At 40.6% G+C, this 27,976-nt stretch overlaps 1 protein-coding gene across 4 annotated transcripts in view; it reads right to left on the bottom strand.

The window, feature by feature from the left end:
* Positions 1 to 1,270: 1,270 nt before the first annotated feature.
* CDK15 (cyclin dependent kinase 15) overlaps positions 1,271 to 27,976 on the bottom strand; it is a 276,452-nt gene continuing 249,746 nt past the window's right edge. For all 4 annotated transcript variants that reach the window (XM_068245105.1, XM_068245101.1, XM_068245104.1 and 1 more), the window contains 2 exons: positions 6,992 to 7,112; positions 1,271 to 2,259 (listed from right to left, as the gene is read on the bottom strand). In XM_068245105.1, the coding sequence (XP_068101206.1) occupies positions 7,003 to 7,112 (110 nt within the window). In that variant the 3' untranslated portion in view covers positions 1,271 to 2,259; positions 6,992 to 7,002. The remainder of the gene's footprint in view (positions 2,260 to 6,991; positions 7,113 to 27,976) is intronic.

The following is a 27,976-nucleotide window of genomic DNA, read 5'->3' as shown; positions in this document are numbered from 1 at the left end:
ACGTGATGACGCTGTGTTGGGACGTCACAGGCTAACGGGAAAACAGCGGGGCTGATTGCCGAAAACCTGTTGGCGCTGTGACTGCCATGCGGACTCTGTGAAACGGCAGATGCGCAGACGCCATGAGGCCAGCAGCCAACACTACCGATCCTCCCCGCAGCACTACCGATCCCTCCCGGAGAACATGACATGTTGGAGATGGAGGAGGCGACAGGAGGACTCGAGGGCATCTAATCATGCCCTTCTCTTGCTGGGTAGGTACTGGTATACCGGTAATGGCACTATTTACTTGCTTGTTGGGTGGGGGCGCACAATCAGTAGCACATTTAGCCTTACATTTGGACCATAAGACGCAGGGACTTTTCCCCCCCACTTTTGGAGGAGAAAAAGTGCGTCTTATGGTCCGAAAAATACGGTATGTCCCATGCACTGTGTACTCACTACTAAATGTAATGTACATTACTGCTTGCGTTTTTGCTGTACCATCACCGACCCTATATGTGCCAAAATTAATTCCGGGTACAACCCCCGTTGTACTTGGCGAAATAAAATGATTCTGATTGTGTTTGTTTCTTACTTTGTACAGCGCCACAGATTATGTTGGTACTTTATAAATCAATAATAATAATAAAGCATTTTGTTTAACGCTAGTAACTGGAAGACTTTTTAGCATATCAGCAGATCATTTTTTAATAGCTTATGTGCTATAAATATACAAGTCAATAGCTATCAGAACTAGTTTAAAATCTGATCATAAATAAACCGCTGTAGATCTTGAACAGAATTCTGTGATGTCAAATTTGTTTACTAAAATAGGGACAGTATATTATCCAGCACAAGAAGAAGATATTAAAGTTCCCCTTCTAACCACATGCAAACAGTATGTAAGATCAAAAAACCATAATAGCAAAAAACATGGCATATTCAACTTTATTTATTTATTATTATTCATTCTGAGCAGCGATTTGACATCATAGTTAGATGTAAGGGGATTTAGGCACATGTCTGTCAGCAGTACTTGTTCACTTTTTACAAAAATGAAATTATGAATAACTTTTCCTAAATCCTCTTCGGCCTTATAACACACCTCCCAACATTTCACTCATAAAACTGGAAATCTGCTTAGCCCTAAATATGATTTTCCTAAAGTAATACTGAAGGGACTGTGAAAAAAAGTTAAATACTCACCTATGTAGAGGGACGGCTCTGGATCCCATAAAGCCTTTCCTGTCCTTTCTCCGTGCCCTCGGTCCACTGCTGTCCCCCCCCCCCCCCCCCCTCATTGAAGTTATCGGACCAACTGGTTGAATACACCTCTGGGAGTAGTGGTAAAGATTTCAGAAGTACTTGTGTCCCTAAGTGTGTCCAAGCTGCAAACCCGTGAGTCTGGTTGTGAGCATGCACAGTACATAATGCACCAATCTTTGGAAGCACTCGGAGATGCAAGTGCGTCCAAAGTTACAGAAGTGGACAGAGGGCACAGAGAGTTGACCGGGACCTATGGAATCCAGAGCCTTCCCTCTCCAATGGTGAATATTGTTTTGACAGTGGTATCATACTTGCTTTAACAAAATCTAGCTCAAGCCAAATCAGATCTAAATCACACAGGCGCGTAACTATTACAGGGCCCCTTAGCAAAACGTTGATGTGATCCCCCACCCCAATATTTACATCTCTTATGCATTTTCTTCTTAGTGATCCCCACAGCCTGGGGGTCCATCTTCAAGGGGTCACATAAAACATCTGATCTGGAGGAAGGACCCCTCTGTTGGACATCAGCAGGGTACGTCTCCTGTAGCTCTTGCAAGGAGTCCATACCCTGTTACACCCCTGAAATCACTCTCTTCCCCCTAAAGCTGCAATAATCTGTGGATATGTAAAATGAGAAGGTTGGGAGGTATGCTTTCTGGTAATGATACCTGACTGAGTAATTTACCGTATTTCACTGAAAAACTTTGTTCTGCCATCATGACAAGTCAGTACTACTGATAAACATAGTCTGTGAGAACTGTTAAATTCTCGCAATATCCCTGATGTAGAAGAGCAACAAAGCATTTGCAGACCAGCCCGATGCTTAACTGATCCTGCTATCAAGAACTGATTAAAGCAGGCTTCATAAGGTGCAAAACCCCTGGGTTGTCTTAAAATGGCTTCATCAGATGGCAGCAGGGAGGGGAGAAAGGGGGAGAAATGTAGAAATGTAAGGCTGGTACATTCAAACAGGTGCATACAGAGCTTGTGACATAATGTCCGAGGAAGCTGCAAAACATAAAAGAATGAAAACATTGGTTAATATAGAAATCTTCACTCTTGCGATTTCTGTGTGGCCAGAAAACAACTATTCCCGAATCCCCAGCTTAGGAAATCCAGTCACAGAAATAATATTCTAAACTAGGTCAAAAGCTACTTAGTATATTTCCTGAGACGTTAAACATCGACAAAACCCACAAAGAAGTGATGTATTGTAAATTAAAGAAAAACAAAAGAGAAGGGATGACTTTTATAGTTGGTGAGAAAATTAATCAAGCTTAACCATTCTGCTTCCTGCTGGGGTCCCCTCATTTGATCTTATTAGGTAATTTAAAATCACACGACAGATTTATGAGGTATTTTTTCACACGTCTAATGTTTGTATTTAGCAGAGCTGGGCCAGAAGGTGAAAAATATAATAATTGCTTCCTCCCCAGTAAGCCAGATAAAATGCAGAGTGAACGCGTGAACACTCCATTTTTCCACGGAAGTAAATTCATTTTAGACATACAGGCTGATTACAGGCTGATTAATGCAGAATTCAGTGCAATGCTGAGCTAACAAACAAAAAGAAGAAATATTTGAGTGTATCTCGCTACGTAGAAATTTTCACTATTCTGAGGGCTCACACCTGTATAGTAGGGATGATCAACAAGATGCAAATAATTTCTGCTTGCATTCAAATGTCGTGTAACTTATATGAGGCATGAAATTGGTCCAATCAGAATAACTTCCTGACCATTTTTATTGGTCCAAGCTCAAGGTGCATAACATTTACATAAAATTTGAATGCAAGGAGAAATTATTTTCATCTCATTGATCATTCCTATGGTCTAGTTTAATGCACTTATGGTGCCGAAATATACAAAGGGAAACCTGTTATAATTTAAGTAGGCCTCAGTTATTTGGACTGAGTTTAGGTAAAAGGCTTGTCCGCAGAGTATACCTTTAAAATAAATAGAGTTTCTTGTGATGTAGGCAGAAGCATCTCAGTGTCTGCTTGAAGCAGATGAATAACAAGCAGATACTGAGAACATGTTCCTGAAGGAAGGCCACAGGCCTACACTGCCCCAGACAAATGGACTACGAGAACAATCAACATAGGCCATATTAACAAAATACCACATTCCTGTAAGTAAGTGAAAAGTGGTAATTAAATATTAATCGTGTAGGTGTGTATTATGAAACCACAAGGGGTCGAAGCCAATAGCCGGGTCTGGGGGATGGCTAAGATGAGGTCACATTTAACTCTTTCCTAGTCAGTATTAAAGGGCCGGAGGGGCTGACGGAGCTCACTCTGATTCTTACTTTCATGCTCTCTATCTGCTGACTGGAACACCTAATATTTTTCTCTCTTTGTGTAATCTGATATAATGTATGCTGTACATAGTTAGTCTAGATGTAACATAGAGTAGATATAAGAAGACCTGATTACCCTCAGCAGGAATGTAATCACGTCGCTGTAACACAACATGGAACTTTGCTTGGCTAGGATATGACGTACTGTATCGGTATAGCTGTGTACTTAATAAACTCCATCAAACTTTGAAGAAGCCTGAGAAAGTCTATCTCCTGCTTGCTGTGATGTTGTGTGTGCAACTCTCGCTGATGAGTTTGCTGGTACCGGAGGAAACGGTGATTTATAACAAAACCGAGAGCCCAATATAGTGTAGTAAGTACTGTAGTAAATGGACTATTTAGAACGAGTATGGTACTCACAAAGCAGGGCCACCGCAAAGGTAACCACGGTATAGGCAGGTGAGGATATTATCCCGTCCTCACTCAGGATTAAGTAGTCGCTCTCTGTAGATAGGAAAAAGATGGGGTATCCCCCTCCACCAAGGGTGGATCTTAGGTACTGTGTACAAGTCAGAGTACAAGTCAGAGGCGTCAACAGGATAAAACAAAACGATAAAATGTTAAAAAGGCTTGGGAGGCAGTGGTGGACTTACCTCCTTATGGTGCATTTTAAAAAAAGCAATTTACTTGCAGTACCATCAATTTTAAATGCATTCTGATGCATTTGGACCGAAAACGGTGTTTGAGAATTCTCATTGCGCTGAAGGTGCTGTAGGTCCAGTTAATGTGTGAGGAAAAGACCTAGAAACCGTATTTAAAATATAGAAGAGCGAGCCTCAGCCAGTCAGAGGGAAAAGCCAACATGATGCAAGTCTAAATTCATTTATAGCTTGCATAGAGAACGTCTCTCTGGATGCAGATATTTTAAAGAAATTGTAAGGTGACTCTGTACTGGCCCACTTCTTCCTTATCTGGTGCTAATGAGTGGCATGGTGCCCCATAGAGATATGACTGCTACTAACTTCCTACCTCACACAAAAAATGAGCAAAATGATTCATATTAAATAAATCTAATACACTGAAATAGGTGGATTTCATTAAGAGGCTGTATAGTGGGTACAGTGGGTCACTAACCTAAATAACAACCATACACTGAAAAAAACACAAGTAAGCCTCCCATCCAAAATCAAGGATTCAAAAATGCATATGCCACCGTGTAATTTCAAAGCACACCGGTATTTGATGCCTATAAACAATCATTATTATCAATTATTGTTTATAGGCATTAAGGACATATTCCACAGTTGGACGGTGCGTTTTAATGGGACGTTAAAGTCGCACTGTGACTGCGTTGAGAGGTAACGCACTGCAAGCAGTGAGTTACCACAACGCAACATTTTTCAACGCGACTTTAACATCACATTGTGAACAGCCCATAGGATTTGCATTGCAGTGGGGTAAGCTGTGTTATAAGACTTTATAACGCAGCTCCGCAACAAGGCACTGTGAATGCGACCTCAATAAAGTTGTGTTTTGAAATTACACTGTGGCGTATGCATTTTTGAAACCTTGATTTTGGATGGGAGGTTTTCTTGTTCTTTTTCAGTGTATACTAACTTCCTACCCACCTGACATCTTCCTAGACTCAGTAAGGGCTGGTTCACATGGCCTTCTGCCGAGCTTCTGCTCAGCGTCTTGTTCAAACGCCATTGTTGTTTTTTTTCAAGAATGCCAGGGTTTAACAGCTAAGCTTTTATTGTCTTTTGAAGGCTTTTAATGACTTAGCATTTGAGAGCAGGAGCGTTGCATTTTCTGGGTTTTTGCAGAAAGTCGAGGGAAAGGGCTGGGATTTTACTAGCTTTTGTTGGATTTCATTGGCTTTTGCTGGCTTTCAAACCCATGCAAGCAATGACAAATTACTTCTAGAAGCTGCATGTTGCTATTCCATGGGACGGCGCTTGATCCCGAAAAACATTGCTTTTAAAATGCCTCGTTTAACGCCCGAAAAGAACCAGCCCTAATGGTACAAAGTACAAAGAAGGAGTGTGGCAGGGGTGGGCGGAGGTGTAGCATGATTGGGAAGGGGCATGGAAAGGAATGGGATTGGCCTACTGAGCCAGAAAGTCCATCCAATTACTAACATTCTCTGTAACTGGCACACTATTCTCAATGACGAACCTAACATTAGTTTAGCTTAATCACTAACAAATAATAGAAGATCCCAGGTTGGTCCCATGCTAATAGGTAATACCGTTGACTTTTATCTGCTTTAAATATCTCCTATGAATAACTGAATTGTAAATTGTATAGATTGCAATTAAAAAATATTTAAAGTAAATTTTCCACTTCAGACAAGTTATTTATTTTATATACTAATTTATTGATTGTAAAAAGTTTACATACACAGTATTTAGTAACTTGGGTCGGACAATTAAGTTAGCTTTCAACAAATGTTTTTACCACTGCTATACAGTTCTGAAACATGCCTGAAGAAGAAACTAAGTTTTGAAAGCTTTCAAAGAAATCTTGTACAGTTAGTCATTAAAGGTATCACCTAAACAACGTTTGTTGTTATGTCTTTCTCGGATTCAGAACTGCTATAAACTCTGTAATACACAATTTAGACAATTTTAATAGCTTAGACATTAGATTCAATTGAAACTATGGATCTAACAAAACCTATTAATAATGTGTGGCTTCTCAATTGATGTTCAATCACTTTATTGACTAAACACGCACAGAAACTAAGTGGTAGGGTCAAGCAGAAACAGCATGTAATCAATGGCCTCAAAGCTTTGTACAGCATCAAGCAATACAAACCTAGTGGAGGGAGCAGTGTGATTAAAAGTACATCAGATCCTAGTAGGAATCTGATCTATTATTGAATGGTTGTAGGTGGTAAGCAGTAAATTATCAATATAAAGGGGGGCATTAACGATACAATTCTTCAGACGATCAACTTTTGGATTCAATTGTAATATTGATCAAATCAATCAATTTTTCAAATCAATTCCATTAATGTGATCAAATTGAGTAGCAGTTTACTTCTGTTAGTGACCATCGATATTATGAATTGGAGAATCAATCATCCGAAAAAACGTATCGTTAATGGCTATCAAGGTAGATAATAATGATACCAATAATAGTGTGTATGCCCACCCAACGTCACAGATTTGTGGACCTGAAGCTTCCTGCACCAGTGAATTAAAACTTCAGGTAATTTAGTGATTATTTAATTATCCTGTATAAGCCATGTACAAACAGCTGCTGTAATGTCTGCTGTAGTGAAATCTATCCTAGCATCATAATAAGAAGAAACAACAAGGCATTTCTCCTGGATCTGAACCTGAAATCATAAAGCGAGTTTTTGATGTGAAGTGCTTTGATCGCTTCATTAGAATGTACTTTAGCATTCTTTGGACAATATTTAGCAAAACCTCACCTCTGTGATGTTCACCATGGCTTGTGATGTGTAGCTGGCTGGGAAATCTTCTGTTTAGGGATGTATAGATCTCGAATTTCTGGCTTAAGGCTCAGCCCAGGTACAGTGAATATTGACCGAACTGAAAGTGAGCATATGTAGTTAGTTGCTGCAATTTTTAGTACTTTACATAAAACATTTTTTACATTTAATGTTGGACTCTAGCCATTTTTTTATGTTCTGGATAGCATGGAGAACAGAATAACCTGGATGATGGCAAAAACAGTAATAGACATAATATCATCAACTATTTCTTGAGTATCTCTGCATTATAACGCATAATAGAGAGGGCCAATGAGATCCCGATAATTTGCCATGCATTCAAATTTCATGTAGATTGTTTGCAGCTTGAACCAATCAGAATGGGAGAGAAGTAACTTTTATTTGGTCAAATTTCAAGCTCCATAAGGATTTCAAAGGAATTTCAATAAAAATAAAAATGATCTGCTTGACCATTTCTGTTTTTCAGGTTTAAAAAGGGTAAAAATATCCTACTTCTATAATCTACAAGGGGAATAAAGGCATTAGCAAGATAAATTGTATACATTTTATATATAAAAAACCTAGTAGTTACCAAATAGCAAACAGCCAATGTTAAGTTTACTGTGTTAATGCCATTTACGTTGCAAATTACACAAATAGCATAACTCGCTTTTATCTGTGCAATTCTTACATTGCCTTTTATACAAAAAATGCAATGTAAGCATTGCATGTATGAAATGAGTTGTTATTTGCATAACTTTCTACCTAAGTTGCATTAACACCCGGTAAATTTAACATGCAAGGCCCTACTTGGATGTCTTGTTTCAATTAAGGCATCTTAAAGGAGTCATCAAGCTAATTAACCTGCCCTCCGGATCTACTTACCTGGGGCTTCCTTCAGCCCCTTGCAGCTGACATGTCCCACGCCACAGCTCCGTTCTCAGCCGCCGGCCCGGGATCCCCGCCAGTGTAGATGGTGACCTCGAGGTCATCCTCTACTGCGCCTGCACAAGCGCACTGTCAATCAAGTCCATGTTGTCTGGACCACACTGCAGGAGAAGTAGTTCTGCGCCTGCGCAGTACAATTTAGACTTGATTGACAGCAGTGCTTGCACAGTCGCAGTAGAGGACGGCCTGGCAAGACACCATGCGGGGACCCTGGGCCAGCAGCTGAGAGCGACGCTGTGGCGTGGGACATGTCAGCTGCCAGGGGCTGGAGGAAGCCCCAGGTAAGTAGATCGGGGGGTATTTTAATTAGCTTGATGACTCCTTTAAAGAGGATCTCCATTCTAAGGTGGCCACTAACAGCGCAATTTCTAGCGAACAATCGTTCAAGCGATCAGAAATTCTCATCGGAAAAAAAATCGTTCACTACACCATCAACGAACCAATGTTTGCTTCCTATCTATCGCAACCAATCAAAAAAAATCCAAATTTTGGTTTGACAAAAATCCAATCGGACGACTATTTTTTTTTTATAATCGTTCATAATTGATTGTGCCCATCAACTGAGATTATTTTCAACCAATCCGATCAGAATTTCTGATAGCTGGAATGATTTTTTGCTACAAATTGGACCGTTAGTGGCCACCTTTAAAATAGAAAATCCTGCAGTGCTGCTGTAACGAAAAGTTATATTTACCTGTGGTGTCTTGTCCCACGAAGCCATCCCAAAGACCCAGCATCACTCCACTTCTGCTGCCTGGCCCCGCCTCCACTCTTTCCTTAGAGAAAAAATGCCAAGCTATTTATTGCAGTAAATAGCTTGGCATTTTTTCTGCAAGGAGAGAGGGATGGCGTGGACAGGCGTCGGAAGTCAAGTGGTGCGGGGGTTTTGGGACGGTTTTAAAAATCTATGCATCCCGTTTTCATGTTGCATATATAGATGTGCACTTTCACAATTTGTCAGCATACAGGATTCAGTCTGATGAAGGCGGAATAGCCGAAAGCTTACCCTTATTCTTTTAAAGGAACCATGAGCAGTAAAAATAAACAAAATTGTTACCTACCTGGGGCTTTCTCCAGCCCACCGTTGGTCGGGAGGTCCCCCGGCATCCTCCTGGCTCCTCTCCAAGTCCCTCCGCCGCATACCGCACCGGCGACAACGGTGACGCTCTTCGTCATCACGCCGGCCGCTGCGCGTCATCATGGCGGCTGGCGTGACAGTACTGCGCATGCGCAATTCAATGCAATATTTACAATCAAATTGTATAGAAAATTTGCTGTTTATGAAGGCAATCGATAGTGAACTATTCTTTGGTCGATTGCTTTATAGGATAAAATTGATCTGAAAGTTGGCAACTATGATCGCATTTGAAAAAAGAATCGTTCAGTAAATGGGAACATTTGATAATTGCCTTCAGATTACTTACGATCATTCAAATTGCATCGAAAGATTGCATTTAGTGAAGAATTGTACCGTTAATGGGCACCTTTAGTGAGATTCCACATTTGTTGTTCTAACTGATGTACCTGGACTCAGATGCAACCAGTTAGGTTAAACCATTTCACTGGTGGTTACTCCAGTAGCTACTCTACCAGTCTTATGAATGAAATTTATATCTAACTGCCACTAACATTTTGTAATACTCTTTTCCTGTGTAATATGTATGGTATAACCTAACGAATAAAACTGGTTGCATCTGAGTCCAGGTACATCAGTAACAAATGTGGAATCTCACTAAAGGTGCCCATTAACGGTACCATTTTTCACTAAATGCAATCTTTCGATGCAATTTGAATGACCTTACGTAATCTGAAGGCAATTATCGAATGATTACATTTACTGAATGATTCTCTCTTCAAATGCGATCATATTTTCCAACTTTCAGATCAATTTTATCCTATAAAGCAATTGACTAAAGAATAGTTCACTATCGATTGCCTTCATAAACAGCAAATTTTTACACAATTTGATTGTAAAAATTGCATTAAAAGATCGCATTTAGTGAAAAAATTGTACCGTTAATGGGCACCTTAGCTACTTACTGCACCAGGTGCAGTATGATCACGTCCTGGGAAACTTAATTTGAAGTCCCAGGGATGCAAAAGCTAGTCAATGGGAGCGGCCGCAAGCGCGGCTGCTATCGTTACCACCGGTTAGCGGGGACATGAAAGAATGGGAACTCAGTTCCCATTCATTAATCTAAGTCCCCGATTCAATGAACACCGGCGTCTATGAGACGCCTGCATTCATTGTATCTTCCTGTTGTTACAGTGCACGTATTACATCCGATTCACATCCTTATGTACGTGAATTGGAAATAATGACTGAAGACATCTTGTAGCCAAATAGTACAACTACATCAAAAAACATTTTATTAAATAAAAATACCTACACTTACATCTAAAATTAACTATTTCCCTCCCACACTCCCCCATAGTACCCATATATGTGTGTGTATATATATATATATATATATATATATATATATATATATATATATATATATATATATATATATAACAGACCTATATATATATATATATATATATATATATATATATATATATATATATATATATATATATATATATATATATATATATATATATATATATATATTATAAAAAATAAATTAAAACAATACATAAATAGTTGCCTTAGGGACTTAACTTTTTTTTGAATAATTATCTTAAGGAGGTATATTACAGTAGTTTTTTTAATTTGCGGGCTTTTAAATAGTGCTGGACGCAAAACTGAAAAAATGCACCTTCCAAATAAAATATTGGCGCCATAAATTGTACTAGGGAAAAATGTTAAACGTTGCAATAACCAAGACAAATGGGCAAATAAAAAGTGTAGAATCTTTTATTTTAACACTATAATGGCTGAAAACGGATAAATAATTCATTTTTTCCATTTTTTTACTATTCCAATTAAAATGCGTTTAGAAAAAAATCATTCTTAGCATAATGTACCTCCCAAAGAAAGCCTAATTGGTGGCGAAAAAAACAAGATATAGATCAGTTGTGATAGATATACATTAGTTGTGATTAAGTTATTGGCGAAAGAAAGGGAGGAGTGCTGACAGGTGAAAATTGCTCTGGTCCTTAAAGAGACTCCGTAACAAAAATTGCATCCTGTTTTTTATCATCCTACAAGTTCCAAAAGCTATTCTAATGTGTTCTGGCTTACTGCAGCACGTTCTACTATCACCATCTCTGTAATAAATCAACTTATCTCTCTCTTGTCAGACTTGTCAGCCTGTGTCTGGAAGGCTGCCAAGTTCTTCAGTGTGGTGGTTCTGTGATGCATCTCCCCCCTCCAGGCCCCTCTCTGCACACTGCTGTGTGTTATTTAGATTAGTGCAGCTTCTCTCTGCTCTATTATCTTTTACAAGCTGGATAAATCCTCCTCTGAGCTGGCTGGGCTTTCACATACTGAGGAATTACATACAGGCAGAGCTGTCTGCACTCTGCAGGAAGAAACAGCCTGACACTTCAGTGGAAGATAGCTGCAGGGGGAAAGAAACACACAAATGATCTCTTGAGATTCAAAAGGAAGGGTGTATACAGCCTGCTTGTGTATGAATGTATTTTCTATGTGTGGACATACTGTACATCAACCTACTTCCTGTTTTGGTGGCCATTTTGTTTGTTTATAAACAAACTTTTTAAAACTGTTTTTAACCACTTTTAATGCGGCGAGGAGCGGCGAAATTGTGACAGAGGGTAATAGGAGATGTCCCCTAACGCACTGGTATGTTTACTTTTGTGCGATTTTAACAATACAGATTCTCTTTAAAGGGGTATTAATAAAACTGTGTGCAGATCCTCAGGAGGAGATTGCGGATGAGGTGAATGAGGGAAGAGTGCGTTTTGCGGAGGGAGAGAAGCATTTAGTGACATGATGGCCCATATGCAATTCACTTTTTCACCTGAGTTTTTTCCTAGGTGATAATTTTAAACTTGCCAATAAAATTTCTTTTAAGCCACCGGCAAGCAAGAAAATACTCAACATCATTTTAATAGTACTTTCTCGCCTACGGTTTGGTACTTTTTAAGTTGAAAAGTGCTGGAAAGTTATTTTAAATTGAAGATGAAAAATTATCTCCTAGGAGAAAACTCAGGTGAAAAAGGGAATTGCATATGGCCCCATGTGTTTCATGTGCTTTATGAAGCATTGCAGAAGATGCCAGTGGGAAACCCTCCAATAGGTATTTTTTGTGAGCGGTGTGATGTGCAGTGTGCACACCTCGCAATTCCCCATCAAGTCATCCCATTCACATACTGGCCTCTAATTGGTCGCTTTGCAATTCAGTGTTGAATTTACATATGTGTGTTTAAATATGGCAACAGGCTGCATGGCGTGAACAACGGTGAGGACCTGAAACGATGGGCCTTAGCCACACTACAGATATGTTCTGTTGCCTCCTTCTGTTATGCTGATTTTATGACTTTTGAAGAAAGTGGACATTTTATACAAGTAGTGCCAGACCTCATTTGGTGAAGTGGTAAATAAATATACAGTAATAATAATATTAAGCAGGGAAAAAAGAGCACACTATATTGATCAGAACTCTGAATTAGCATGGCGCTTGATCAATATGGATGAAGTAAAAGGGCCATGCCCACCATTCCTTGGAGCCCTAACAACAACAACAACAGAAGTCGGGATGTAGATCACTTTCATTTGTCTTGGCTTCATGCTGATACAAAAAACTGATAGTAAGAAAATGTACCGGTAGTTGATATTACCAATATATGCTTGATCACTGCATGACCATATTTTAGACATAGCCTTCCTGCACCTTTGAGGCTAGGTTCACAATGATCAGCTGCATAACACACGTGTTATGAGTGTGAACTGCAATGGAAACTGGACAAAGTCTAGATTGTAATACAAAGTCTGCATGCAGTGACTTAAAATAATGTGATCAGTTACAACGCAGTACTGTGAAGTGTCCCATAGAATTATATGGGCAGTGAGTTCACATGCAGAATTATTCTGCAACACAACTGACCACTGTGATCAGGGCCTTAGGCACTACAATCATACCCATGGTATCGATGAAAGTATTAGAACCTTTATGACAACTGCCGTAGCTCAGGTCCAATCCTCCAGTTGTAATAATTTTTTTCTATATTTTTTTAACAACTCTGCAGTGCAAGAGGTCAGACTAGTAACTAAACTAATGAGAGGGTTAACATTTTGACATGCTGGAAGAGAACTGAAGAATCTCTAAGTTTGTATAAATGTGGAGATTTTGAAACGTAAAAGAAACTTTTTAACAGAAGAGAAACCCTTCGGTAGAGTGACTCACGTACCTTGAAAGCAGCTCATTAAGCTGGATACTGCGTTAAGAGCTGTGTGGATGCAATTGCAGAATAAACTGTTCTCTGTGACTGCAGCAGAGGTGGCTATATCTACCATGTCTCCACCTCTAAGCAGTCACTTGCATATTTATTTATTCAGAGCATGAAGCTCCTGAGATAATTAGGCTGTCAGATTCCGAGAGTTAATAAGAAATTGCCGGAGAGAGAGAGAAGACATCGTCTACATCCTTCACCCTTTCTTCATCTTCTATGTTTTATCTAGGCTGCTTCATGCTTTCATTCCACTTACTGTTTTTCAGTTCTATTCTTTTTTCTGGAAGTTCACCTATTTAATTAAGAGACCACATTATCCTGAGATGGAGCTCTATCAGTCTAGGATTGAATCCTTTTCTGGTTGTATAACTTTGGTATTTAGTTATCAGCTCAAGAACTGTATGCCTCGCTTCTTTGACTATTTCAGGTTTACAGTCTCTACTTAAAGGAACCACTGTAATTCCCTTTTTAAAAATACCCAAAATTTGGCAAGACACAAAATTGCCTGTCGTGTTAATCTTCAGCACTTTCTGAGTCAAACATCCATAAAAATGATGCTGACAGATCCAGAAACTTAAAGCAGATCCGAGATGAAAAACTAACTATAACAAGTAACTTGTCTATATATCTTATCTAAAGTTTAGATAGTTTACACAGCAAATCTAGCTGAAAACAGCTTTAATAGAAGATGGTTATTTCTTCCTGTGATACAATGACAGCAGCCATGTTGTTTGTAAACATTACACAGAGGCAGGCTTATCTGCTTCTTGAGCACTCAGCCTGTGAAAAAAAACCTAATCCCCCCTCCTCCCTCCTCCCCTCTGCCTCTGAAATCAATGGCTAGTATTACCTCCCCCTCATCCTGCTGGGACTGAGCTCCCATGAGCCCTTGCTACTGCCAAGGCTATCTGAAAACCTGTGGGTGTGGCTTGTTTAGTTTATAGGGAATTAGAGTATTAAAACAAAAACAAAAAAGTATTTGGCTTGAGGAATGCCCTATAAACAATAGGAAATGAACACAATTATGCAATCAGACGCGGATCTAGAAGGGTGCAGGCATGGCATGTGCCCCAGGCGACCTCCCTCTTCAAACATCAGGTGGGGCGCAGTGCTGCTGACAGCATTCCTGAGTCTAAGGGAGTAACAATCATCCAGCAGCCTGGCCGTCTCAGTCTTTGTCCTATATCTACATTAGAGGCTATTGAGAGGTGAGCTCCGAACTTTTCCCACTCTCCCTAACACAGATCATGTCTCAGTCCCCTGAGATAGTGGCAGATGCTCCCGGTCTGGAGGTCACAGGGTCTCCTATTAATTCTCCTCTCTGGCATTCACACATTCCTCAGCCTTATCTCAGTGTGCTGTTTACTTACTTTTATTTATGACACTCTGCACTTTAACCATTATCCTGTTGGCATCTCTGTGGCCAGTTTTAACAACGTCTCTTTTGCACAGTGTACCTCAATAGTTAAAATTCATTATATTTCTAGCTTAGTATCTATCTACTGATATTTAATAGGTTGCCAGGCTTTTATTATGTTATAATCGTCACTGCAAATGTTTCATTGCTTTCATTCATATGAGAGTGGTGGCTGCCATATTTATTTCATTTTAAACAATACCAGTTGCATGGAAATCGTGCTGATCTTTCTGGTCACCTGAAACAAGCATGCAGCTAATCTTGTCAGATGTGTTATAGACCTTTGATCTGCATGCTTGTTCAGGGTCTATGGCTAAGGCAGGGAACACACTTGCCTTTCAGTTTTCAGCTTGTGTTTTTCTGCATACCAAGTGTGTTTCTATGCAGAAAAACATGTGTGTTTTTTTCCAGTACTTTACCAGTAATAATTTCAAATACAAATTGTTTTTCAGTCCAGCGCAACCACGTGCTTCCCAGAATAGAACTGCCTTTGGACTGACTAATTAGCCTTTTTTTATGCTCTCCTAAGCACCTGTCCCAGGGAGAGCACAACATCCCAGAGTTGATTTAAATTGGAAGTGGAAAGGGTGAAAATTGACACATGAATAAACTCCAATGATTATGTTCTCAGACTCTCCCTGCAACTTCTACATAGGCTGTTGGCATACCACACACTGGCAAGTATTTTTTTACCTGGCTTTTTAGGAACATAAAGGAATTATTTGCATATTCACTCAATGAGCAGAAGTAAGGCTTTATGAGAGTACATTTCTGCTTATTTTTGTCTCCACCTTTTTAAATGAACTAATATCAATCAAGTTCCTCTTCGGACAGCTCAATCCCACTAATGCCTCCTAGAGTGACCCTAAAAAGAAAGAGGACCAGATGGGTCAGTTGTATTATATATTGTATATTGGCCTGGTATTTCTTTAACAGTTTCACAGCATCAGAACTTTGTTTCTCTTATCCAAGCCTCATTTTTAGCTGCACAGAAGAAAACCGCCCAGGCTTTTTTCCCCTGATGCTGTGCAAAGCATGATGGGATTTCTGATGTTGTTGCTCTCGTTCTGCTGTTTTGGTGCAATTTTTTTTTTTACATTTTGAATTTGACATTTGAAGCCTAGCGTGTGCAGCTGGGAGGGGTTATCAGGACACAGAACAGTTGGAACTGTGTCTCCTGCTCCTTGTCACCTCCTTTCAACCAAAAAGATGGCTGCCCCCATGACAAAGATGCCAGCCCCCATGAATCACAAACATTTGCCTGTTCTTTTAAAACAGGGTGGGTAAAAAATTATATTACCTATCTATTCTAATTAACATAACTAATGTAACTTAATGACAGTATGTTTGTTTAGGCTGAAGTTCCCCTTTAAAGAGAACTGAGCACTAATAAAAAAAAAAAAGAAATTAACCATTTTAGCCTACAGGAATTTTACCGTTAAAGTGAACCAGAGACGAAGCACCCTCATGTACAGTACAGACCAAAAGTTTGGACACACCTTCTCATTCAAAGAGTTTTCTTTATTTCCATGACTATGAAAATTGTAGAGTCACACTGAAGGCATCCAAAATATGAATTAACACATGTGGAAGTATAGTACATAACCAAAAAGTGTGAAACAACTGAAAATATGTCATATTCTAGGTTCTTCAAAGTAGCCACCTTTTGCTTTGATTACTGCTTTGCACACTCTTGGCATTCTCTTGATGAGCTTCAAAAGGTAGCCACCTGAAATGGTCTTCCAACAGTTTTGAAAGAGTTCCCAGAGAAGCTTAGCACTTGTTGACCCTTTTGCCTTCACTCTGTGGTCCAGCTCACTCCAAACCATCTCGATTGGGTTCAGGTCTCAAATTTGGACTCATCAGACCAAAGCACAGATTTCTACTGGTCTAATGTCCATTCCTTGTGTTCTTTAGACCAAACAAGTCTCTTCTTCTTGTTGCCTGTCCTTGGCAGTGGTTTCCTAGCAGATATTCTACCATGAAGGCCTGATTCACACAGTCTCCTCTTAACAGTTGTTCTAGAGGCGTACGTTAAAAAAGGGCGTTGGGAAAAAAGGGCGCAGGGTTACATCTCGAGCTCACTCCAACCTGAATTATCGCAAATTCTTTCTGTTTTAGGAAAGCAAATTTTTGTTTTTCTTAACATCTTAGTAAGGGGGCTTTTAGGACCATTGTAGTCCCTTACACACTCCAATGAGTTCTGGGTCACCATGAGCTTGCTGGTTAGTCTGTACCTCTCGGTTTACAAGCCCTACTCCATAGAGCCAAATTAATCCATGCCATGCACTGATGAGGATCAAACAATCCGAAACAGTCTGTATGCATGTTGGATTATTATGGCTCTGTACAATTTAACAAGCTGACACATCATTGCAATCCAGCGGTTCTGGAGGTGTGTTTAGCTTCTAAGGGTACAATGGTTAATTTGCATATATTCAGCAGTGGTGCTCTGGGAGACATCTCGAGCTCACTCCAACCTGAATTATCGCAAATTCTTTCTGTTTTAGGAAAGCAAATTTTTGTTTTTGGGTTTTAAACGATAAGCATGAATAACGTTTAAAAAAAAATTGTGCTATATTTCGTTTAAAAATGTTTTATAAAGTTATAAATCATTAAATAATGTGTATAAAATCGGCAATTGTAAAAACGTTAATCTTCCCTGTTTAAAAAGTGAAATGTATAATAACGTTTTATAAAAGATTAATAAGAATTTTACTAAAGCTATACCTAACCCTACTCTCATACAGAACCCTCCCTGTACCTACCCCTAACCCCTAGACCCCCCCTGGTGGTGCCTAAACCTAAGACCCCCCTGGTGGTGCCTAAACCTAAGACCCCCCAGGTGGTGCCTAATCCTAAGACCCCCCTGGTGGTGCCTAAACCTAAGACCCCCCTGGTGGTGCCTAAACCTAAGACCCCCTGGTGGTGCCTAACCCTAAGACCCCCCCCCCTGGTGGTGCCTAAACCTAAGACCCCCCTGGTGGTGCCTAAACCTAAGACCCCCCTGTGATAAGCATTAATAACGTTTGAAAAAATATTGTGCTGATTTTCGTTTAAAAATAATGTTTTAAAAAAGATTGTACTGTTTTTCATTTAAAAATAATGTTTAAAAAATTATAAATCATTAAATAATGTGTAATCATGAGAAGCAGTTATAAAACAGTAAAAGTCTCCGGGCGCCGCTTGTAAAACGTTATTTTTCTCCGGCACCCTTTTTTCCTGTTGGGCGCCCATTAAACGATATTTATTATGGGAGTGAATGGCGGCGCCCTTTTTGTCCACTTGCCTCAGGCGCCCGAATTTACTGTTTCCGTTCTAGAGATGTGTCTGCTGCTATAACTCTGTGTGGCATTGACCTGGACTCTAATCTGAGCTGCTGTTAACCTGCGATTTCTGAGGCTGGTGACTCGGATGAACTTATCCTCCGCAGCAGAGGTGACTCTTGGTCTTCCTTTCCTGGGGCGGTCCGCATGTGAGCCAGTTTCTTTGTAGCGTTTGATGGTTTTTGAGACTGCACTTGGGGACACTTTCAAAGTTTTCCCAATTTTTCGGACTGACTGACCTTCATTTCTTAAAGTAATGATGGCCACTCGTTTTTCTTTACTTAGCTGATTTTTTCTTGTCATAATACAAATTCTAACAGTCTATTCAGTAGGACTATCAGCTGTGTAGCCACCTCACTTCTCCACAACGCAACTGATGGTCCCAACACCATTTATAAGGCAAGAAATCCCGCTTATTAAACCTGACAAGGCACACCTGTGAAGTGAAAACCATTTCAGGTGACTACCTCTTGAAGCTCATCAAGAGAATGCCAAGAGTGTGCAAAGCAGTAATCAAAGCAAAAGGTGGCTACTTTGAAGAACCTAGAATATGACATATTTTCAGTTGTTTCACACTTTTTGGTTATGTACTATACTTCCACATGTGTTAATTCATAGTTTGGATGCCTTCAGTGTGAATCTACAATGTTCATAGTCATGAAAATAAAGAAAACTCTTTGAATGAGAAGGTATGTCCACACTTTTGGTCTGTACTGTATTTTACCATATATATCAGTGGGAACATTAGAGAAAACACCTACCCTGCTCTCCGTTTCATTCTTTACTGCTCAGCCTGCTTCTAATCAGCCCTGACAAAATCCCTGACTGAGCATTCAGTCTGGCTTTGCTCAGGAATCATTATAGCTGAGTCTGTCTTCTCTGATGTCTTTTCAAGCCCAAGCCTGCCCCCTTCTGGCTCTGCTATAATGACTCAGCTATAATGATTTCTGAGCAAAGCCAGACTGAATGCTCAGTGGGGGATTTTATCAGGGCTTATAAGAAGCAAGCTGAACAGTGAAGAATGAAACAGAGAGCAGAGTAGGTGTTTTCTCTAATGTTCCCACTGATATATATGGTAAAATACATGAGGGTGCTTCGTCTCTGGTTCACTTTAAAGCCAAAAGCCATTTTCACCTGTCAGTGCTCCTCTCATTAATTTGGCCATAACTTTATCACTGCTCCTCACACGTGAATGATCTTTATCGTGCTTTTTTTTCACCACAAATTAAGCTTTTTGTGGGCGATGCTTGTTTTTATTATTTACTTTATTTTCTATACATTTTATAGGCAAAAAAAGAAAAAAATACACAATTTCTCCAATTTCATCCCCTATAGTTTTAAATAAGCAATGCTATTATAAATAAAACCCATCCATTTCACAATGTATGGCGGAAATATAATATATGGAAGTTAAGGTGTGTTTTTTCTGTTTGGGGTTTTTTTTTGTGTCCAGTTAATTGCAAGCTATTATGTTCTGAAATAACAGTAATATACTCTCATGACATACATATTAAGAAAGCTGAGTCCCTAAGGCAAATGCAACTATTTATAGAATTTTTTTTTACGTTTTTTTTTTTTTTTTTTTTACATGTGATTGTTTGGTTACTGGGCTGGAGGTGGGGGTGAGGGGTCTTTGGAATGGATTAATTGTAGTATTTTATTTATTAAAAATGTGTGGTGTGTGCAATTTAAGTTTTTGCTACTAGATGACACTAGAAACACTACACTGGTTTACCAGAAAGTGTTTAATTATTTTTTACTTTCCTTTTATTTTGTTATTATGACTGGACATGGCCCCTGATCAGGGTCATGTCCATTCATTTCAAGCACTGCGATTGGGTCGGCTGAACCCTTGGTTGCTACTCCTCTGGTCCCTCCATCGCCATGCTTTACACTGGCTGCACCTAGAACAGTTTGTACATCCTGGCTGTGCTGTGAGTGTGCTGGTGCATGTGTGTGAGCCGCAATGCATGCTGGGAGATGTAGTACATGGATGCAAGCACATTCTCTGTACTCGCATCCTCTGGGCTACATTTCCTGGCATGCATTGCCACTCACGCATGTGCATGAACATGCTCACAACACTTCCAGGAGATACAAACTGCGGTTGGTGTGGTCGGTGTGAAGCGAAGATGGTGATGGGAGGACCTGAGGAGCAGCACCCCATAGGTAAGTAATGGTGCTCCCCCCACCCTCAATGGCAGTGTCAGTTTAGGACCCCCCCTTATGGTTCCTTGGTTCCTTTTAAGCAGTTGCAATTTGTCAGGATCTAGTATTTAAATATGACTGGCTGAATTGCCATTGACATAAGATATTAAAGATAACACTGGGTGGTATGTTAGGGGTGGACTTTCACTTGAGAAAAGAATAAGGCTGTTGTGAAACATTGTGAATATGCACAGTAAGTCATCTTTTCATCACAAAAACGCCACAGATATTTCCAGTGTCTGCCACAGTAGTGTAACGGTTGGGTATAGCAACTCAGATGTCTGATTATATGGTGATCTGCAGAATCACCAACAATGCAGACACTATACCTGATTATGTGGTGATCTGCAGAATCACCAATAATACTAGTATAGCTTCAAGGATGATATGAGTGTAGTGCTTGGTGCAACCGTAACTTTAATAGCTTGCAAGGCCTTACCAGAGGGGATGGCTACGTACTATCAGATACGGTAACTGTATAACTTGGCTAGACTTTCCCAGAGGAGCTGGCAAGGTACTATCAGTTACAGAAACCGTAACAGAGTACAGTAACTAATAGTTTGGCGAGACCTCACCAGAGGGGCTGGTGAGGTCCTATCAGTATGTACAAGAGTACAAGCCCCAGCAAGCTGGAGATGCAGATACTGTGGAGATAGAATCTCCAGAGGAGCGGGTGATTCAGACTGTACTGCAACCTAGTGATCATCTAGGGTGCAGGTGTTACAACCCATACTGCAACTAATGATCACCTGAGGAGCAGGTGATTAAGACTGTACTGCAGCCTAGAGGACACCTGAGGAGCAGGTGCTTCTACACTAAGAATCCCTCACCAGAGGCTAGGCCCACTGGTGAGGACAGAGTGGTCAGACAGGCAAAGTTCGGCAACAGAGAGGACAGTATCAGTACAGAATTGTGAGGCAGGAGGATAACCGGTAATCAGGCAGAGGTTCAGCAACTAGTCAGATAGACAGAAGTACAGAATCAGTGAGCCAATGCAAGGTCAGAGTATAGCCAGAATCATACACAGATTATCAATAACAATATAACAGTTTCCTAGTCTAGGTGTGAAGTCCTTGGTTTCAACACCTGGGATCTAGTCTAAGGTCTGAGCGCTAACACGTAATGTATTCACGACAGCAGACCCCGCCAGACTGAAGCCCGGAGGCTAAAGAAGAAGAAGAGACCTCACTGGCACGCCCCCTGCTCACAGCCAATCCGGGGCGCCGTGAGTCTCCTCTGAGGTCAGCTGACCAGCCGGTCAGCTGACGAGCCTCCTCCTAGCATAAAGGTCCTGTCTGTGCGCGCGCCCGCGCAAGACAGCGACCTTATGGGTAAATAACAGCCCCGTCCTCGGCGTCCTAGACGCCGGCGGGACGGGCAGGGGAACAGAGGCAGCTGCGGCGGCGATGCCGTTCGCCGCAGCTGCACCCGTTACAAGTAGTAAGAAAAAACACAATCCAGAGAGGCGCTTCTAGCCTGAGGGGCTGAAGAAATACTACCCACTCTTTAACGTGACCTTGAAGTAAACATGAAATGATAATAAAATATATGATGATAAAAAAATAATTGGAGTTCATTTTCAGTGTAAACTTCATTAAAAAAAATATGTTTGTTACACACTGAAGAAGTATGTGCAAATTACTATTACTATTATTATATTTATTATCATATTTAGAGGGGCTCACAATTTAATGCCCCTGTGACCAATGAGGTATATGAGATTTAACAGCCACTATCAGGCTGGATTCACACTTAGATGCATTGCGTTGAGTGGCAGCAGCTTTTTTCAGGTGGATGTCATGCAACACAACTCAACTCATTTAAGTATGAACCCAGCCTCATAGTCTAAAGGTCTGTACCCATGATGTGATGGACAATAGTTTTTGCGATATCGTGTAACACCGCTTAAAGGGGAACTGAAGAGAGAGGTATATAGAGGCTGTCCTGTTTATTTCCTTTTAGACAATACCAGTTGCCTAGGCAGCCCTGCTGATCCTCTGCCTCTAATACTATTAGCCATAGCCCCTGAACAAGCATGCTGCAGATCAGGTGTTTCAGTGGTTCAGACTTATAAGTCTGATCTGACAAGACTAGCTGCATGCTTGTTTCTGGTTTTAATCAGATACTACTGCAGAGAAATAGACCAGCAGGGCCGCCAGGTAACTGGTATTGATTAAAAGGAAATAAACATGACAGCCTCCATATACCTCTCTCTTCAGTTCCCCTTTAAGGAAAATTAATTAAATGTTGTGAAAAGACACCTGTCTACCTGTGACGCCCGTTCAAATTGATCAACGTATTGATGAGCAATACGAGCAATCGTTCCGATGTCCATTGACTTCCACGCAAATTACTGAGATTGTTTAAAATCTCATTCGAGCTTGTCATGTGTTTCTACAGTACGCGATTGCTGAAGATGGATCGTAGAACGCACGTCGTCACATCGCCATTGCCACATACATAGCTTAAGGTCAATACTAGGGGAAAACCTGTTTTCCTACCAATATGCTTTTGGGATGTGGGAGCAACCCCTCAAACACAAGAAGAACATGCTGCAAACTTTTTTGTTTCTGCTGCCGTAAAAAAGACTCGAAATTGACAATTTAGACTTGTTAACTGATAACTAGGTTTCTATGGAGCTACCATATCTATATTACACAGCAATGAAGCAAACTTTGCCAGTCAAACCCGTAAGTGGAATTTTAAGCTAAAATCAATTTTTTTGTAAACTGGCTCAGGCTAACAGGAAATGTACCAAATGTCTGCACTTTTTACAAAAAAACAACAACAACAAAAATAAAAATGGGTAACTCATACCCCTTCAGACTCTGGCCTCAGAACTAAATTAATGAACCCATCAAGAGTTTCAACTGTACCAAATATAATACCATTACTGGTCTGCACTGCCACTAAGCCCCTTGCCTTACAATTTAGACCTTGCATATTTTGAGCTATGGTTTAAGTAATAAACCTTGTCCATGGGATTAATATCCTACCTTAAGGCTGCTTTCACAGTGGGACGTTACAGGCGCACGTTAGGTTGGCAGTTCCCCGACATGTCCTGAGGTTTCTCCTGTGCTGGTGTACCCCAGTGTGCTCTGTGACCCAGAAAGCCCAAGTGTGCCTCGGTTACCAGCATACTCAGATGCTTCCTCAGTGGAGACATGTTCTGATTTAGCCTGCCTGCTTGCATGCCCAGAAGTGGTCCCTGAAAGTCCTGATCTTGATGGGTGTCCTGCTAATTCTGAATCTGGAACTGTCATAGGTTCCATGGGGGTGCTTGGTAGCTCTCCATGTGAGCCTGGTGAGCGTTCTGGCTTCTTGGAATCTCTGCGGAGCTTCAAGGCGTTCTGGGAGATTCCGAGAGAAGTTTTGCTTGGTACCCTGAATACGATCAACAGCGGCTTTTGTTTTGAAAGAGACACTTCGAACAGGTTTTGTGGCAGATTTGGTATTTTCTGACGCTCCTTGGAAGGTGGTGGGTATTGTCTGGAGGGTGTCGGTGGCTTCTTCTCTGGTATCCACAGTCCTGATGGGTGTTACGCTGAGACTTGTAGTGCTGATGGGCATGTTTCGATGGCTTCTGTTTCCGATGAGGTCGGTTTCGGGTGGACTGACTCTGGAATTGGACCTTGTCGGGCTGTCCCGACCTTCATGAGTCTTCGGTTGGAGTCTTTTGCTAATAGCAGTTTTGAGGGTCGTCTGGAATTCGACCCTGGAGGGGGGGGGGGGGGGGTACTGTAATGATCTGCTCAGCTGCCTGTGCAGGCAGGCAGCTTTTTGACCATTGTTTAGGTTTGCATGCTGCAGGACTCTGGAAAGGAGAGCTTCTGTCAGTTTTGCAGCTTGTGCTTGCTGAGGAATTTGCATACGTTGTCATGCAAATTGCCTGGCCACATTCATTGGAGGCGTGTACTATAAGTACTATGTGTTTCCCACAATGCTTGGCTGGTCATAAGGAGTCTTCCTGTGAAACACTCTGTAGAGTGTCAGCCTTACTCTCTGTTTGAAGATCAGCTTAGAGTAATTCCTGGAAAACTGCACTAGGCAGGTTTCCTTAGTGCAGTTAGGATTGCTTATCTGTTTGTTTGTTCTGTTGCGATTGTCCTGTCCCAGCGGTGGTCGACAGGAAATGGTTCTGATCTCTGTTCTTGGAGTGTAGCTGGTGCAGCAGTTGCTACCAGCTATCTCTTCTGATCTGTCTCACTTGGATCGCACTAGCATCTTGCGCTAGCGCTGTGGATCCTTCTGTTCTGTCTCCTTGGATCGCGCTAGCCACTTTCCGCTAGTGCTGTGGATCCTTCTGTTCTGCTACTCTGTACCTGGATCGCGCTAGCCACTTTCACTAGTGCTGTGGATCCTTCTGTTCTGCTACTCTGTAACTGGATCGCACTAGCACCTGCGCTAGTGCTGTGGATCCTTCTGTTCTGTTTTCCTGGATCGCGCTAGCCACTTTCGCTAGTGCTGTGGATCCTATCTCTCGCTTGTCCCTGTTTTCGTGTGTCTGTCTTGTCTGCGACAAACGCTTGCTGGAGGCTCGGTGAGGTAACCGTTAAGCAAGCGCTCGCGTCCTCTGTTACATGTTTGTCTGTCGATGGTTAGTTAGGCGTGCTTGTCTCTATTGTGCTTATCACGTGGAGACCGCGCATGAACGCGTGCACTGTTGCGAATGAGTGCGGTGTTCGCGTTCAGTTAGCGTTTGTTATTTTCCGTATCTCCTCATTGTATGATTTGCTGTGCCTTTGCTATCCTCGTATTCTGTTCTGATCTGCCTTGTGTCACTTTTGGCAATCGCCTTTCTTGCAGTTGCGTTTCTGTTTCGTATCTGCTGTTGTGTGTGCGCTGTCGCGGGGTGGCGACTAGATTGGCGCACACACATACAACCTGTCCCTTTGCTCGTTTTCATTCGCAATCGCTTCTCTTGCGATTGCGTTCTGCACTTCGTACAATTCCTGTCTGGCATTTGTGGAGGTACAGAGGATTGGTTCCTCTGCACTCCTCAGCGCCATCTGCCGACAGGAATTTCTCTCTACGGGTGCGTAGCACCTTTTGCTGGGTTCCTGCAATTATACGCTTGTGGAGGATTTCCACCGTATCAGCGCACGCGTTGTGCGCTGATCACGGAGAAAGTTCCACAATCGTTACAATTACTCTTGGATTTCTGCTTTGCACTCCCTGGTGCTACTTGTAATGGCACTTCTGCTGACATTTATGTCGAAAATGTTTACTGTAATTTTATTTAGTGTTAGTCTTCAATTTTTTTGTCAATTACTTGGCCCCCTGTGTGGGGATAATGTGCATTACTTTGTCCGGAAATATATATACATGTTATTTCTTTTCCACAGTACTAACAATTGAAACCAAAATCTAATTTTCATTTGTAATAGTTACCGTAATATTTTGCTAAATAAATATTTGTTGTATATTCGCTTTAACTAAAGTCTGATATTGTAGAGGGTTATATATTCACTCGTTCAATCTATACATATTTTAAACAATATTATGGCCCTTATTCAATTCCCTTTTTCTCCTTAGTTTTCTCCTTGTAGATATTTTTTTTAGCTGCTGTTTAAAATAACTTATTAGCACTCAAAAACTGTAGAAATTATTCTTATTATTACAAAAAAAGTATTTTCTTGGTTGCTGGTGGCATAACAGACATTTTATTGATTAGGTGTGATGATATCACCTTATGCGAAAACATAAGAGAAAAAGTGAATTGAATATGGGCCATATGTCAGTTCAGCCATTTTGTTTATTTGATTTACTTACTGTATGTAACTTTGCATAAAGCACAATGAGTAGCACATAATACAATGTATTGTGTTATATGCAATGCTTTACTCAACATGTGTAATAGTTTATGTACCATACATAATTCTGCTTACAGCATTTTAGTGAATATGCCCCCCTTTATTACACACAGATGTACTGAGCATGCTGAAATGTGGGGAGCATCAGTAATACACAGGGCATAAAGACCATTGTCTCTCATGAACTTTACAAAGAAAGCCATCCATGGTTATAATTACTAGATAATCCATGGCAGTGTTGATCCAGGGATTTTATCTGATTGCCGTCTGGAGTCCCATTTGGGGCTAAATGGACCATACCTTGTAAGATTTTTCTTCTTCTTCTGGACAACAACAGGGATACGATAGAGCGCAGGCTAGTGTTGTACCATATTTTCTGGTTGAACTCGATAAATGTATGTCTTTTTTCAACCCAAATAACTATGTTACTAAGTAAATATGTAAGATTCACTGAGATTTGCCAATTTACAAAGATTTACTGAGATTTTTGGAATGTTAGAGGTCTGCCTGGCAGTACATATTTTTGAAAAATACAATGTGATCGCACGCCAATTAAAATTCTACTTGCAATTTTTTGTGCGTTTGCGATGCGATTTTTATTTTTTTTGTACCTGCTTTTGCGATGCAATTGCATTTTTCTTATAATTGCCTAGAAAGAACAAGTTTAATTCAATCGTTTTTTTTTCAAGTTTATTTTTGAATTTACAGGCTGGGAAAGCTAATGCAAACACAGGATTGGCTAGGGAACTTAAAAAAAAAAGACTACAGGTTCATCTGAGGCCATGTTCCATCTTCCTATACTCATGTAGGAAATAATCTTTCAGGAGGAAGTTGCAAGGTCCCTGGGGATTGTTGACCCCAAAAATGCAATGAAAATCTCATGAATTGCGTTTTTACTTCCATTCATTTTGTACTAATAAGCGCTCAAAAAACTCTTCAGTCCCTGCTGTTATGGCACTTTGTAATTCTCATTATTCCCGCAGGAAACTTGCTATTGGGAAAATGCATGATATTCTAAAATTGAAGTGCAGCCAAGGAGTACAGGCCCTAATACTTATACATTATTTAGAACAGTAACCCTAATATCGTATATGTGTCCTGCTTCTGTGATGCATTTTTATTTGTAGATTCACATTTTAACTTTATACTAGATTGTAAGTTAATTCAGCCTCATCTGAGTGCACCTACTCCTTAGTCCTGCCGGTTCCCATCTCTTTTCTTTCCACCTCTCTCCCTACTTGCCACTGTATTTATATCCATTCTGTCTCTCTCTCTCTCTCTGTTTCTGTATCTGTTCCTGTATGCCTTTGCAGGCACTTTCATCTGTTTCCTTGGGGACTGGATATGTCACTGCGGGATTCGCTTGTCCGCCTCTCATACAGTGGCAGAGCCCCATGGCTTTGACAAACCTTATTTAATTGGGATGAAGCCAGGAGGGTTTGAAAGAACTCACATGTCTACGAAACTCCTTTTATCAGGCATAATTTAAACTCTGCATGGAAAAAAAAAACCTATATGTAGAAAAGAAAGTCAAACTCTCTCCTGCTGTGAGCCCCCCTTTCCCTGCCACAGACAGGCAGGTTCATATAAGATTCTAGTTTTTTATTTTTATAAAAATGTCATTGTAGATTTACATTCTACAGCTATCCATGGAGAGAAGAAGAATGCAGATGGAGCTGACCCTTATCTTATTATTGCCACTTTAGCGGCATTAATTCAATATTTACAAAAATAACATACTTATTAACATTCCTAAAAGAAGTGAGCAGCTATAGTTCACCAGACTCAGGCCAGGAAGACTAGTTCTTAACTGTCTCAGCCTATGATGCACATGACTTTGTATTGATTAAAAATATCAATTATAATAAAATCCATGGCTTGCTGCGTC

Source organism: Hyperolius riggenbachi, chromosome 7 (genome assembly GCF_040937935.1).
Source record: "Hyperolius riggenbachi isolate aHypRig1 chromosome 7, aHypRig1.pri, whole genome shotgun sequence".
NCBI lineage: Eukaryota > Metazoa > Chordata > Amphibia > Anura > Hyperoliidae > Hyperolius > Hyperolius riggenbachi.
The sequence above is the reverse complement of the archived record's forward strand: the minus strand, read 5'-3'. Positions and strand labels throughout refer to the sequence as shown.